This window comes from Scatophagus argus, chromosome 19 (genome assembly GCF_020382885.2).
Source record: "Scatophagus argus isolate fScaArg1 chromosome 19, fScaArg1.pri, whole genome shotgun sequence".
NCBI lineage: Eukaryota > Metazoa > Chordata > Actinopteri > Scatophagidae > Scatophagus > Scatophagus argus.
This window is the reverse complement of record NC_058511.1, coordinates 12,580,651-12,596,400: the sequence shown is the minus strand read 5'-3', so window position 1 is coordinate 12,596,400 and position 15,750 is coordinate 12,580,651. Positions and strand designations below refer to the sequence as shown.

The following is a 15,750-nucleotide window of genomic DNA, read 5'->3' as shown; positions in this document are numbered from 1 at the left end:
TACCAAAACAGAGACTTCCAGACAAACTCAATTTAATTTATTTGTTTTCTTACACAAATTTGGTACACTTTAAGATTACAATCTAGCCATTAATCTGCTAAAAATATTCAATTATTGCCTTGGCTTGACTGTATCTATAATAAGTAAGCAACTATGTTTTCTTCTGCTTCCTCTAAGGTAAATAAGCATCCCAGAAAGAGCTTTGTACATGTATACATGCCATTACTGTACAACCTCGCCTTGTTGGTTTGTGTACACCTGGTTCAGCCTCAACCTTTCACACAAATCAATGTTCAGTGTTAAAATAAGCAGGCGAGATACATTTGCAGAAAGAGCGAGAGAGAGAGAGAGAAAAAGAGAGATGATTGTCAGAGAAAATGAAGGACAGAAAAAATTTTCCTTTAGGAATCTTGCTGTGTGTTCTGTTAAATGCATGTCTTTGAATGCACAGAACATGGGTATCTTTATATTCTTAGTATGGCTGTCGAGCTGCAATGTGCATCTACTGTATGCTAATCTGTGCGAGGGACAGAGTGTCACAAGGAAGGCTGCAGCAGTGTGGTGCAAGGAGGCATTCATCCAAAAATAGCAAAAGATATAATCTTGTCACATATTCACACACACTATCTGCGGAAACCAGGCAGCTGGTAAAGCGGAGGAGTACGAGGAGGCAGAGGAGGTTACGGTGTCAACCAATCTCTCGCTCGCTCAGCCTCGCCGCAGCTCATGGAGTTTCTGGGCAACGTTTTCCAGCTCTGACTCGATGGCTGCCAGACTTTCAATCTCTGGCTCCTGGAGACAATAATGAGGAGACAGCAAGATACTTAGAGCGCAGACGATCATATATACAGTATGTGCAAACTTCTCATGCACAACAGCTCCAAAAATATATCGATACTTCCAAATGTTGCTGTTTTGGCTTTTAGCAAGAACGCGCTATGAACAGAATCATCTCTTTTAGCTCCACTGATAAAGCAAATATGCAACGGTTTGCGATCATCAAGGCTATGAGAGTCTGAATAGCTTCTTTTGGGATGTCTCATGGGATTCGAGCTGTAGGATCTGGCCTAGTAATCTGAGCCGGTAAATCAAAGAACCTACCACGACAACAAGAGATAACAGTCAAAAGTTAAACTTATCTCCCAGAATGTCAGACTGCTGTGTTATTCCCAGCTGCCTGACAGACTTGTTGGGAGTTTGAGGGACTGATGGCCCACCTCTGACTTCCGGCTGGCGCTCCCCTCTTCCTCCAAGACCCGCTTCTCCTCAGGTCCCTTTCTAGCGATCATCTGCAGCTCCTTCTCCTCGGGACTCCTCTGGACGTCTCCGTTCTTCTTATCCTCCTCCTCTTCCTCTGAGACTTCTTTCGAATGATGTGGCACTTCCTGCTGGTTATTGAGCTGCTGCGCCTCTTTTTCAACTGCTTTCCTCTTTAAAGGCAATGCCTTGCCCCTCTTGGTCCATCGCTTCAGGCTGTCCCTACTCCCGTTCTCTCTCGTCTCCCCTTCATCCTCCTCTTCCTCCTGTTTCTCCTCTTGTCTATGTGAGAAAAGTGCAGATCTCTTGTCTGTCGCCTCTTCGTCTTCTTCATCAAACTTCTTCTTCTCTTTTGATTTGTTTCTGGGTGCATCTCTCTTTTCCTCAGATCCAGCATCTGGGGATATGAAAAATAAAGAAAGAGGCCTATCTTTTTGTTGTTGTTGTTTTGAACTGAAACACCTCCACTACCAGCAGAACGCTTTCCACCGTCAGCAAGATTCCACTTCTTGTAATGAAATATTTCGTGCCAGCTGGCACCTTTACCTCCACTACAGCTAGCTGTGCTTTATGGGAATTAACAGAATGAGTGGAGCAATCAGATGACTTGGCTGAAATTCGCCTTTGTAGAATAGGTATGCGTATTCCACTCTACTTCGTCATTTTATTTCGCAAAAAAAAAAGTCATTAGCTTGTTAATCTCTTGAGGTCTGAATATAAAAAAAATCTTGACTGCAGTCTTGATCTAAGGATGGAGTTTATGGTGGATGATTCCAGCTGTAACCATGCAAGCCAGCTCATTTAAATTCTAGGACATGGAGACTTCTAATCATTTCTTTTGCCATGCTGTCAGTATGCCAGCCATGTTGGCCCCGCTCCCCTGTGGGGCGGCTGAGATTCATCATCTAGATGGAAGCACTTCCATCAATTACCAGGTCACGTGACGGCAGACGCATTCATCGACAAGGCAGGGTGTTTTTCGTACACTCCCTATCTCAAGATTCTGGGATCTGCCTTTGGTCAGCATTATTCCGTATTTTACTTTTCCTAGATGTCCTTTGTTTCTCAAACAAAAATAAAAATATTAAGGTCTAAACCTGAATAATTTTATTATAAATCAGAATCATTGCAAACAAAAGACAGGCTTACTTAAAGAAGGAAACTGTCTCCTTACCTTTCTTATCTTTGGTCATGTTTTCCTCTGAATTCTCCTTGGAATTTGCTTTCTTCTTTTCATACTCTCCTCCTTCTTCATCCCTCTTTTCAGCCCTGCCCTCAATCGACTCATCCACAGTCTCAGAGGCGTGACTTTCTTCCTTGATGTCGTTTTCCCTCTTCACCTGCATCTCTTCGGCAGTGTCAGGGTCCTCTTGAGACTCTTCATGTTCCAGGCTCTCATCCTTTTCTTCCTCTTTGCTTCCATTTCCTGTTCTCCTTTTCTGGGACAGGATGGATCTCTCTCCAGGGCCTCCTAAAGCCTCCAACATGGATCGATCTGAAAACAGGCAGGGGCAGGAATTTAATTTACTAGAAGACATTGATTTTCCCATGATGTTAAACGAAGGTGCTTACACAAAAGCGGGATGGTTTATTGCTGGCTCAATTTGTGTCGTGTCAGATTTCTGCGTTTTTTGCTTGATGGCCTGGTTCCCTATGTCAGATTTTAAATGACAATAATAAAATTGTGCATCAGGTGATGCTTAAAGGTGTCTGCATTTGTAATTTTCTCACTATGTATCAATATTTTGATCATCTATGATGCCTGTTTTATGTAATACATTGTAACCTTTTTCTACTTCTTCAATTTTAGACTGACAAAGTTAGTCAAAAGATTAATCATTAATGGAAATACCAAAACCAATCTAATACCAGTAAGCAAAACTGACTGATGTTGTGTGAAGTGACAATATTTAGACTCTGTAATACCTTCATTAAAATGACAACTGAAAGGTCTCCTGGTTTGAAGAATGAATTAAAAGTTATAAATGTTTCATAATGTTATATAGTTATATTGCAAGTTATCACACTTACCACGGTCATCAAACAAAATATAGTAGAGAGTTAACACATTTAAAGAGCATTTGAATCACTTCCTTGTCTATACTGCATTTTTCATGTGTTCATCTTTTCATACACCTTTACCTCAGATGTCTGAGATCTCAGACATGTCAACTGCATGACAGTCAGAGAAAATACACAGGATCAAGGTTGGTATTAATCGAGGTTTTCTGTCACTACAGCATTCACTCTTGCACCACTACTTGCCCACTCTGTGATATACAGGAAGTCTGGCACTGACTTTAAAAAAGCCATGTGTGCTGTCAGGTGGACAGACTACAGAAAGCATCAGCAGAGTTTAAATTCACCTCAGCATATCTCCTCTTGTTTGTCAGCCCTACTTTGCTGACAACAGGAAATGGGAAAGAATGGAAGCAATACATCATTTTGACTACTGGAGCATTTAAAACGTTTTAATTAGATATTCCTCAAAATGAAACCAACAGAAATGCTGCTGAACTGTGATAAGGAATACACAACAATGCAGAACTCACCGGCAATATCACCTGCAGTCTGAGGAGTTTGTGTTGTCGAGTCTGGCATTCCAGCATCTCTCTGCAGCTGAGCTCTCTCTTGACCACCTAAAATAAAAGCCAGTCATTCACGCTTGCTGTCCATGCCAACTTGCTTGTCTTCATATAAATGTAAACAAGCAATGTTCAACACCCAAACACACGTGAGCCGGGTGTGATCTCTGACTCACCTTGCACAGCAATCTCCTGCAGCTCCTTCAGAAAGTTATGATGGCGAAGGATAGAAACAAGCCTGTCATCTGCATAACACACACACACACAAACACAAACATGCATTTTAATGTGTGCAAAGTGGTTAAATAGGTAACTCAAGAGAAAAAAGAAGCAATAATGTGGTCCTGCAGGAGGTAAAACACAGGTATATGTCTTTCCCCTTCACTTTTTCACGGGGCTCAGCAGTTTGTTTCAGTGGTTCGTCAGAGTTAATTGTCCTGAAATTTACTGCTTTCAAAGCAAGATCACAATTAATCATTTGGCCCACAGAGAACAGCCTCCCTCCTCCCCAATGAATTACAGCAGTGAGTACTGGACTTTCTGCTTTCTGCTGACCCACAAATGGCACTGCATACTGCATGCAGCAAGCACAAAAAATACAACTGCTATGCACTGCTGTATTATCAGTCTGTGATCTTTCTTTTGTCTTGCTTTCTGTCTTTCTCTCCCTTTTTCCTCCAGGACTTTTATTACTCCCCCTTTTCTCCCCCACACTCACCTCTCTCCATCCCCCTGGTGGTGTATAGTTTCCCCCTCTCACAGAGCCCACTCAGTAGCAAACTCTTGGTGAGTAATGCTCTCATTGATTTCTTACAGCAAGGACAGTATCAAGGTAATACATTTGGCTATGTAACTGAATAGTCTTTACTGAGTGCTCGTGATCCCCCCGTATCGGTTTTTATACCCAGCAGTTACTGCATCAACCCATTAAGCTTATAATGTGGGCATGTTACACTTGATGAAATAGGGGAACATTCATTCTGTTGGTAGGGCAGTGTTGATCCACTCAGGACTGATGATGATGATGAATATTGGTCCAAATAAAGTTGAGGTTGCAGAATTTTGAAAATAATTGCACATTCAAAATCCACATTACATAAAAAGGATTACTTTATTGAATCCTTATATAATTAGCTAATTCCTTAAAACAGAGACGTAAGGGGGATATAAAATATTTTAGCTGATGATCCTCAGATTGAACCTCGGAGAAAGATCAGAGTGTAATCAAAACAGGAAACATTATTTTCCAGTACTGATGTGTAGAGAAGTCACTGTTCAGTACAGAGTTTTAGTAATAACAAACAATAATAATGACAATAATACAAAATTGCATGAAAACATTTTTTGAATGTAAAAACACAAAGTGGTAAAGCTGCTTTAATGTTTTCTTTTTTGATGTCACAGGGATACAATTTTGTATTTAATCGTTTTAGGTGAGTCATGTGGCCACAAGTGGTGCATAAACCCCCTCAGCATTAAGATTTTCTTTTTCTTCCAGGACACAGCCATCATCAGAACTGAGTAAGTTTAAGGTGACTGGACAATGTATTCAACAAGCTTATGTTGTCTCATGTTCCCAAATGAAATTTGGTTGAAACATGGTTAAAATGGTGCTCAATATGGCAAAAGTTAATTTCATCATGTCATGACTGTATGCTGTAAACATTTCACATCCAAGCTACTGTATATAACAGTCAAGCACCGTGTGTTTCTATTACCCTGCGGGTGGGCTTACCTGTCCTCAGTGTGACCAAACACTCCTGACTGACAGGCACGGGGTGGGGCCTCGATAGCACGTCTGCCAACGCCTCCACAATGCATTTCATCACCTGCAAACACAGCAGGTGTACGCAGTGACTCAAAAACATTTGCTGTGACGTTGCCTCGAGTCCATACGCTCAGCTCCAGTGAGTCAGTATCATGACTGTAAACTAGGATTTACTTCAAACAGAGTGAACTGGGAGGTTATCTTTCTGAGGGTTCTTTGGGATCTAAATCTACACGGCTTTATAGATTAAAATTGTTCGACTTCTCTTTGAATGCAGCTTGTGTGCTAGCTCACCCACTAATTCAAAGATGTGAAACTCTCAGATGAGACATCAAAATCATTTCAACTCCCATTGTGCTGTCAATGTCAAGCCAATCCCACATGCCTCGTCGTTTTTCACTTGCTTTTTTTCTTCCGCCTGCTGCATCTTTGGATGTTAGTCCATCCCATTTCACAGCTCCCATCCCTCTTTCACACATCAACCAGATCTCCTCTGCATGTTCTCATCCTTTCAAATCATATTCTAGAAACTACCTCTCTTTCTCTCTCTCCCTCTCTCTCTCCATCAAGATGAGAAATGTGATCCAGTAACACCAAATCATGGAGGTCAAGGCTCTCCATTGCTCTCAGAAAAGTATCTATTGATTTGAACAAGGTCATACTGAGATTACTTCTCAGCAGGGAAGGTTCTTAAATGAGTTAAATTGCTTGGGTTAAGTATTTCTGATCTGCTTGCTTTTAGAGTGTATCAAACCAGACCCAGTGTCATCAAGATTTATATTGTCATACATTATAGCAGGTTATTATACAACTTCTGTTTCTGGAAGTACAACAATACCAATGCAGATAATCTTTACCTTTACGTCCTCATTCTCCAGCTGACTTGGAGTCAGTGGCAATGACAGAACTGCAATAAAAGAAAGAGAAGACAAATAAACATCAATCATCCAATCATCATCCGCTATTTCTACAGTCTCTAAAGCTCTGATATTATTCTCACTGTCACTAAAACACACCGACTGGTTTAGTAACGGGACTCAAGGTGACAAAGGTGCAGGTGAATTCACTCCATCTTTGGCCGCAGTTAAAGATGTGTTACAGTCGCTGTCCTTGGTGCTGAACCCTGGCAGTCATATCACTGAATGTACATTTCTCTCATCAAAAACCGATCAGATCAGTTCAGGTTCAATAAGCATCTTTCTTACCGCAGTTGGACAGTATAGTCAAAACGAACAGTCCTCTCCCGATCATTTTTTTGTTGTTGCTGGAGACGAGGCGCGTTAAGCTCTCCAGGAATAATAAAAAATAGCGAAGCTTGTATCAGAAGGCTTGGTTTCACCTCTTTGGAGACGGTCGGTGGATTAAGGGCGCATTCTGAACAAAACTTAGCCGCCTTTCGGTATTTCTGGAGAGCTAAAAAATCTCCTGCAGCATCGGTAACCCCGGCAGCCTGCGTCCTCTCCGGTCTCTCCACCAGCACCTCGCCGCAACAGCACCCGCTTTTATAGTACAATGTGGAGAAAGGAAGTGACATCATCCTGGGACAAATGATCCCTATTGTACCTGATGATACCTCGGTGGCGTGCACAGGTTTGGAATACCTCATAGAGACGATGGAGGGAGGGAGTGATGGCTTCTATACATGCGTACTGCTATTATTTCAGCATTTTATTTAATGTTGCTGTACTTATACACAGGTCCTGACCTGGCAACAACTTCCAAAAAAGCAGTGGAGTGTGTCTGATGAGGCATTTGAAAACAGATTTTGTCTCCATTATGTCACGTTTCCGTAGAGAACAAAGCTGCATCCTCAGACTGTATTTGCTGAATATGTCTCATGAGTGTTCGAATGTGTTGCTAGGTGAGGGTTTATTGAAAATGCTTGCTGTCGTGGCTGTTACCGGATCTCATGAGAACAGGTGGCCCTTTTCACGTTGCACAACCCAAGACAATGCAGCATTTCTCATCAGTGACAAGACAGGATCAAAAGATGTTTGTGACATATAACACAATAAAGGTTAATATTTAGATACCTTATAGCTATATCTAATATGTGACATAGTGAGCTCCACATACATCACCATTTTGAAAGTGTTTATTGGTGGATTCCTCCCGGACAGGGTGTAGGTTGGACCATTTTGGATTGATTGAAATTTATTTTTAGGGCGCAAAGAGTAATGTTCAGGTTAATGCATTAATGTAGGATGTATAATGAATTCCTTTTACTGGCCATTAACAGATGATCAAATCACAATGACTTTACGTGCGTAGTTAACACTTAACGGATCATCAATTAAAGAATGTTAACTCACAGTGTAAATGTAGAAATCTAATCTCGTGGCAGAGAAAAGAACATAGATTAGTCTCGTACCTGTTGTTAGATCCACCAGACTGAAATATTTTAACATCTATGCAGATGCATTGCCATGAAATGTTCACTGATTTACAGTCATGGCCGCCAAAGGACTTTCCACTGATTTTACCACTGGCCGGTTAAAGTTTGGTCTTATTCCACAAAATATTGGACCGGCATGTGATTTGGCAAAGATATTCACGGTTACCAGATCCTTCTGTTTTTAATGATCCTCTGACTTTTCTTCTGGCACCACTGTGAGGTTGATATTTGTTTGGTATTTGTTTATTTGGTTGTGTGAAATGTTGGCTGGATTGCCATGACATTGCTTGTTAATGTTATGGAAGCATTAGGTCGTACAGCAACACGCTTGCATCTGAAGTTCCCTCGTCTGTATAACCAGATTCAATCTACTTTGGCAGAAAATAAACACACAAAGTGACTGTTAAGATAACAATCACTGCAGAGTAATTCAGTGTTATTTCATTACTGTGTATTAGTTAAGCATGTGTTTTAGAAGCTATAATAAAGTGTTGTCTACGTTAGTTAGTCCTTAAATCAAACAGAACCATAATGCAAATTTGATTTCATGTTTGCAGTATCATTACATAACAATCTTTCTGTTCATTGGGATTCATTGCATATGCAACCAACCTATGGAAAATTTTAAAACTGTTTGCTTTAACCTCATAAGTGCTGAGTCCCAGCTGTACAATTATTTTCTCTTTTGTGACCGACACATTTGCTCAAAAGCAACACACAAAGAGGTTTCCGAGATGTGGGTTGGACTGTTTGCTGTTTCTAATTTCCTACTGCTCCCTTTGCTGAGATCCCAAAGATCTCATTACGCTTTCAGAGAGACAATAAAGGCCATTTACGTCATCCATATTTGTCCTACATAAACCGGCAACGGCTTTGTTTAAATATGAAGAGGATTTTTCTTTGAATGCAGTAATAAGGTCATTATGAAATCCAGCGGCTACAAGGACTGATTGAAATTCAGTCTGCTGCAATATCCAGTGCAGATGGTATCAAATGGGGACACAGGAAATGTATATTTTAGATCCTAAAGTGTCTGGTTAACTTAAGTCCACACTGGGTGATAGCAAATAAAAATCCCTCTTTCTATACTCCTGTTTCAGATCCTTGATGCCTGAAATGTTTTACTAAGTAAACACATTAAAATGGACCTCTCACAAAACCATCCCATCCTTCAATTTAACCTGACCACGCTGAGTACATTCTGCATCATTTAGTAAGTAATCTGAGATACCCTTAATATAGCTTTCACCTGCCCATGTATTTATAGTATTTAAACAGAATCAATACGGTCTGTTTTGTATGCTCCTAACCCGAAGGCAGATGAATAGGAAACTCATCTATATGAGGATAAACAATAATGACTCTTCTGCTCGGCATCCTGTAGCACAATATTTAGTGTTTTTGTTCACCGTGGTGGGTTACTTTGCTTCTTCTAGAGCTCGGTGCATAATAATGCAGGTACTGGAGGACAGAAAAGTTCAAGTAGGCCTGCAGCAGCTTGGAGATCTGAGGAACAGACGTGTGACTAAACTTTGTCTGTTTTGAAAAGTCACAGTGGGTAATATGGATGGCAGACACTTTCCATCTTTAAATTATTCCAGCGAGCTTATCAGGGCCCCTCTGCCTGACTGCACATGCACACTGCGTTGTTGGAAATGAGGATTGGAGCTCAGTCAACCTCCCAGGGAATTTCCTTTTTCCCGTTGCCACTTTTTTTATTGTCAGTGCAACAAAACTGAATATGGAGCACTTTGTTGCTATCAGAAAAGTTGATCTGGAAAAGTCACAGATTTAACAGACATTCAATTGTTGGGCAAAGTCTAATAAGTTTAATGTCATATGTGTGAATGTGTAAATGTCACATGAACAATTCAAAAGCTGTTACTTCATGTTCGCTAGTTACAAAATCTGCAGTTAGGTTAAAGCAACACTTGGCAAAACTTTTCCTTAAAATACACTACAGTGCATCATATAATTACAAATGTGGGAGAAATATAGAGACTGATCGCCCCATCCCCACAGTTAATGTGAGGTCAGAAACGGCAAATCATCATGACACAAGGATGATGAATTGACATTTTAAAGCTAAAAAATTTTCTGTGGAAAGCAGCAATTGCTTCATGCAGAGAAGGTTGCTCAGCACCTCCATCCACCTAAAAATGAAATATTTAGGTTGCAGGACTCACTGTCACATTGGGCTTTCCTCCATGCTGCTATTTGGGACCACAGACATGCAAAGTAGGAAAGAGCGGCTCAGAATCACTCCTCTACGCTTGTTCCACTGTATCGCCTCAACAGTATCCAAAGTAGCAGCGACAGGCTTGTAAAATAGTCCAGCAAAGCAAAAGCTACACAAGTCGAACACATCTCAAACCCACGAGGACTGAGAGCGGCAGGAAGACGGCTGCCTGCGACTGCAGTTGAGGCTGGCCGGACTTGGCCGCATTCGGTCGGGTGAAGATATATGGATGTTCCTACAGATGAGACACAGAGAACATGGGACGTTATAATCACTTTATGTTGTGCCTTTTAAAGCACATTAAGGCTCACACTGCACTTATGGCTTCGCATGTTTTAGCTCTTTAATTAGACATCACTGGCAACTATTTCCCAGAGCAAGACATACTCTACTCATACCATATTTATACACAAGTTGCATAAAATTGCATGTGAATAATGACTGTTTTATTTACTTCTATTTCTGTAATTATTTTCATTTTGGTCTTATTAATATTACTGTGCAAGCTATGTGCAAATTGGAGAAGATACAGAAATAAAACACTAAAGTGTTTGCTGTTGAGTCTACTTTCTTCAGTATGACAAAGAATGAAACTTTTATTAAAGATGGCTGAAAGCTCTTGACATTGTCCTACCACAGGTGGACAGACGAGACTGATGGGCTGAGAGAAACTGCTCACAATCATCTTTCGTCCCTCGGGCTGAAACTGTGACAGCGAGATGAGGAGGAATTAATTCATGGCAACCCCCCCCCCCCCCAAAAAACCAAAACAAAATATTTTGTTATGTAGAAACAGAAAACAGGTTGAAGGTTTCTTTTTTCTCCAACTGAATTTTAACAAATGTACTTCCTTTTCAAAAATGTTTCTGTTAGATTATTCATTATTTTTCATTTGTGGGTACAGATGTTACTTGACGTGTCAGTGGGCTGATTGTTGACCTTTAACCTGCTGACATTAAGTACAAGCAGCGTGACTCAATGTTCACCATGTTGTTCCACAGGCCCTTGGCGAGCTCCTCGTGCCCCTTTATGGTGAAGTGGAAGCAGTCGTGAGTGAAGAAGGTCATATCGATCTTCCCATTCTGCTCAGAAGACACACAACATGCACAAGGGATTAACTGATGGAGGGTGCTGTTGGTGATTTCCAGCCTCGTGTTAACAAATCCACACGCTACAGCTGTCACACTCGGGATCTTCATGATTCAGTCATTACTGACTGTGTAACGCTTCGTGTTGATTCAGCTCCTGACACATTGATATTGTTACGGTCTCTGGAGCGAGGATAGATTACCGGGAGGCGGGGAGGGTCAGCGTGTTTCAGAAAGGGCTGAAGAACAACGGCAAAGTCGTCCCTGAAGAAACGATCGCTGTACAGCAGCTCCTCGAGTCTTTTCTGTTGACAGACATAACTTTAAAATCAATTTATCTGCAACCTATTGGATTTATGAAGACAGCGACAATGCATATGACTTATAGAGAGTTAAAATGAAATGGGTAATGTTTTAAGATCCATGCACCAGTTTATATCTTGGAGGCTGGTTACTATTTCCCATTATGTGTGCACATTCAATACAAGATGTATATAAACTGTACCTGAAACTCCAGATTGACTTCTACCAGCTCCCGCAGCTCAGGAGACCTGGGAACTGGTTCTATCAGGCACGGGCAGAATGACCTAAATTGGAGTGAATAAACAAAAGGAGCATGGGAGGATTAAAGAAAGGAAGCTCACCAATCAGGTTCAAAGTGAATCGAAGTGGTGTACAATGTTAGTAATTCCTGTGATGAATATCAGATAGTGTAAGATAAAGAGAATGAAAAAGACCAGGACAACATGTACAGTACGTGTTCACTAGTCTATGTCTCTGCTGCAGGCTATGGCTACTTTGTAGTAGCCTCCTCCAGACATGTGAAAATATTCTGTATGGACTAATAATTTGTGTCTGGTGTGGTTAATCCATAACAAAGGTCAGCTACCAAGCTAAATTCTCCATGAAATTACTTCTACTCCTGGACACAAGATGTCTCCAGTATCACTGGAAAGTTTAGTCTCAGCACATGGGTGCTGGAGGTTTCAAGTTTCCATACTTATTCATGTCATGAAAAAGGGGCTCACCTTTGAAGCAGGCACCCTGGGGTGGGCTTCTGCACCTCCCTCAGAGTCTGCATGGGCAGGATCTGAACGACATTAACGATCATACGAGGAACCTGACGGACGGAGAAGACGCCCGCGCTGTTGTGAATTCCAGCGCTACACTGAAACCTCACTAATTCAAATATGGCTTTCACTTTACCTCATTCATAAGCATTTCCAAGGAGACAGTCATATAGTGAATGAAGTTATCCACTGAAAACAGAGCCTAAAGAGAACATGGAGCCTCTATAGAAATTAATGACATATGTGACAATGACATATCACATAAAAAGCCATTTTTATTGAACCTAACCATTTTCAATAAGAAAAAGACAGACCTTATCTTTGCAGTAATCACAGATGTCATTCATGCCCATCAGAATAGTTAAAAGCTTCCAGTCCTCCTCGAATTTCAGACCCTGAAGGAAGAGAAAAGAGCGAGTCAGAGTGTAGATCTGCTCCATAAAAACAGATTCAGGCACGGCATCTTGCTGCAGGATATCTGAGATTCTGACTGTTGAGCTTTAATAACCACATCTATTAACCACATCATCCATCTGTTGTTGCATTTCGGAGAAGACGGGATATTACTGTACCTCGTGACCTCTCAGCGTGTCAATCAAATGCCTCGTTTGGCCGGGGAGATTGCTAGAGAGTCAGAAGAAAGACATCTTACTAAAACTGACGGTCACAGAGGGCACATTTTTGCATTTCGAAATTCAATTTCTCACCGGAAGATTTAAAAATCAGAAAAAAGGTGGTAATATTACTAGCTGCACTGTAACCAAAAAACGGTTCACGTCTCACTCTTGAGTCCTTACAAGGTGTTGTGTCCAGTCACGGCCAGGTTGAAGCCTGTTTCACTGATATGAGCCTGCATGCCGTGAACCGTCTTGCCGGGAGCCGCACCCAGCAGATTGGGATTGAACAGCTTGATGATATCTATAGAGCACATGTGGAAAATACATGTGTAAAGACCACGTGTGTGTGTTTTTCCTGTATCTGACTGCTGCTACATGGAACATAACAGTGACGTTAAGAGAAAGCTGAGATATCGTTGGTGATTAAAACATCTTACTTGCCAAAGTAATGACATCCTGAAAAGACCCATAGCCTCCAATACTGAAGGACCAAGAAAAGTCAGAGAAAATGGAATTAGTACAAAAAACAGCATTTAAGTACATTTACTCAAGTATTGTACTTGGATTTAATGATGATTAATACGCTGGCAGTGAATCAATTGTCATGAAGAATAAAGAATGTCAAGAAAATAATGTGCATATTTAGCTTTGATGAGAGTAATTATTAGTTGCAGTCCTTCCTCAACTACTGACCAACCCTAATGCTAATTTATAACTGTTGTTTACAAACCGAAAATCCAACAAACTATCCATTTGATTCCTCTTTGAAACAATGTAATGTAAAGTTTTCCTTATTAAATATTAATATCATATGCACGCAGGGATATTATTTGTACAAGTGTCACACATGATTTCTGTTACCTCCATGACACATGACGAAACTCGATGGGAATCCCAAGGACAGTGGTGGCGTTGGCACCAATGCCCGTCTGAAAAGAAGACACACAACATCAAAGGAAAACAAGGAAATCGGGATTGTGAGTATTGAGGAAGTGATTCTGTCATTTAAATTACATCCATCACATTTTTGGTGTTGCCTGCTGCATAATGAAGAGGATCAAAAGGATTTGTATCCTTGTAGACACATTGTAAGATTACACAGTGGACACCAGACCTTTAACAATTCACACTTCATCACAAAAATCTCATTGAGAACAGTAACAGCTGCAAACAATGGCTAAACTTTAGCATCTTTTGCATATATTACTTATCCAATATTACTGTTGCTACTGCAGAAACAAACAACACATAACACCTACCGTCAGTGAATCCCCCAAGGCGGCGATGACTTTGATGTCCGCCGCCTTCACAAATTCAACTGGACCAAAGGGTGAAAGGAAAGATGGAGATGAAAGAGAAGGAATGAATGTAGAGTTTTAACTCTTGGGTAACAGACTGACTTCGGGTGGGGTCAGTGATCTTGACAGACCTGAAGAGGGCACAGAGGGAGAAGGACTCATGTCTGGGCACTGGAACACAGGATGCTTGAAGCTCACCGGTCGAGTCTTCTCTGGAAACTCCTGAGAGAGAGAGAGAGAGGGAGAGGGAGAGAGAGAGAGAAAGAGAGAGAGAGAGAGAGAGAGAGAGAGGGAGAGGGGGGGGGGGAGAGAGAGAGAGAGAGAGGCCTGACTTCCAGGTCTAAACCTTTCAAATCTCTTCTTTTAACATTCTGGTGAAGTATGTGTCCTCTGTGAGACAGTCCTAAAGACAGCCTTCAGGTGAAATCTTAATTTTTAGTTCTTCCTCATCTCCTCCTACATTAAGTTTCCTTCTGTCCGATACAGCTATGCTTGTTGTGCAAATAGTCAGGATACCTGCTACTCCACGTGGTGCGGTCAGTGCCCCCCCCCACTGGTAACCTGTTAAAAAGGTTAATCTTGTGCACACATTGTATTTGTTGCTTTCATTTTGTCCACTTCTGTGTCTTAACTAAAATCAGCTAATAAAAAAAATGTTCAGCCATGAGATTAGATTTTTTTGATCCCCTCAGGTATCTAACATTTTGAGAAAGTCAGGTGTAAACATTACCTTGTTGAGGGCCTCCTTGCTGTAGTGTCGTATCCCCTCCTCATACTCCCACCACCAGTCGCTGCCTTAAAGAGACTGATTATTACCAAAATGTAAAATTGAAACTCTTCAAATGGCCCAGTGAGCCACTTTTAACACATTTATGGATTAAATAAGTAGTTTTCCTTTGACAATGTCATTTACAGTACAAAAATTCACCTTTATACATCACTACTTACTTTATTCCTAGGTGTACAAGTACTAATGTATAAATAGTTTGTTGCCAGATCATAACATTACGCAGGACAAACAATCGGTCTAAAAAAGGCCCAGTTTCGGGGGCTGTTGGAACAATAAATACAGGCACACAGCCTCACATGTGCTCTGCCCTCCGGCTTGTTCTAGCACTTACCTTTGACAGAGCGGGATGTGAGCACACATGTTGCCACGGCGATCCAAAGCCACTCCATAGTAGTGCATACGCGCCAGTCAATGGGTCACCCCGGCCTACGGACTGCACAATGCGATGCCGAGTTTCACAGCGTTGTCACTTTGTCTCGCCCACCCTCTAAAGCTAAGTGAAAACCTGCAGGTCCATTGAGAGCCAGTCAGTGTTCAGTGTCAGCAGCACAATAGCTCATTAGAATAACAAGATTTCACAGGTTTTCTACTTCATAAGGTTTGCGACTTTCAACATTTAGGCAATGAAGACAACATTCAAAAC

At 41.2% G+C, this 15,750-nt stretch overlaps 2 protein-coding genes across 2 annotated transcripts; both read right to left on the bottom strand.

Annotated features, from left to right (window-relative positions):
* On the bottom strand, positions 1-7,107 carry chga (chromogranin A). Its single transcript, XM_046374120.1, has 8 exons — positions 6,816-7,107; positions 6,468-6,517; positions 5,578-5,671; positions 4,019-4,087; positions 3,810-3,896; positions 2,432-2,752; positions 1,218-1,654; positions 1-792 (listed from the first exon to the last, which is right to left on the bottom strand). The coding sequence occupies exons 1-8, from the start codon at positions 6,859-6,861 to the stop codon at positions 709-711; spliced, it is 1,188 nt and encodes a 395-aa protein (XP_046230076.1). The 5' UTR covers positions 6,862-7,107; the 3' UTR covers positions 1-708.
* A 2,710-nt stretch (positions 7,108-9,817) lies between these two features.
* Positions 9,818-13,333, bottom strand: si:dkey-177p2.18 (phospholipase B1, membrane-associated). Its single transcript, XM_046373943.1, has 10 exons — positions 13,200-13,333; positions 12,975-13,026; positions 12,717-12,797; positions 12,539-12,604; positions 12,361-12,452; positions 11,838-11,919; positions 11,536-11,637; positions 11,231-11,326; positions 10,879-10,950; positions 9,818-10,479 (listed from the first exon to the last, which is right to left on the bottom strand). The coding sequence occupies exons 1-10, from the start codon at positions 13,331-13,333 to the stop codon at positions 10,354-10,356; spliced, it is 903 nt and encodes a 300-aa protein (XP_046229899.1). The 3' UTR covers positions 9,818-10,353.
* Positions 13,334-15,750: the final 2,417 nt, after the last annotated feature.

Excerpts from the sequence above, each read along its gene's own strand:
- chga (XM_046374120.1), bottom strand. The coding sequence starts at position 6,861 with ATGATCGGGAGAGGACTGTTCGTTTTGACTATACTGTCCAACTGCG. Across the intron at positions 6,518-6,815 it reads GACTATACTGTCCAACTGCG|TTCTGTCATTGCCACTGACT; the intron begins GTAAGAAAGATG and ends CTTTTATTGCAG. Across the intron at positions 3,897-4,018 it reads GCAGGAGATTGCTGTGCAAG|GTGGTCAAGAGAGAGCTCAG; the intron begins GTGAGTCAGAGA and ends CTTTTATTTTAG.
- si:dkey-177p2.18 (XM_046373943.1), bottom strand. The coding sequence starts at position 13,333 with ATGTGCTCTATAGATATCATCAAGCTGTTCAATCCCAATCTGCTGGGT. Across the intron at positions 12,605-12,716 it reads GTGATTACTGCAAAGATAAG|GCTCTGTTTTCAGTGGATAA; the intron begins GTCTGTCTTTTT and ends TGTTCTCTTTAG. Across the intron at positions 10,951-11,230 it reads AGGGCCTGTGGAACAACATG|TTTCAGCCCGAGGGACGAAA; the intron begins GTGAACATTGAG and ends TCGCTGTCACAG.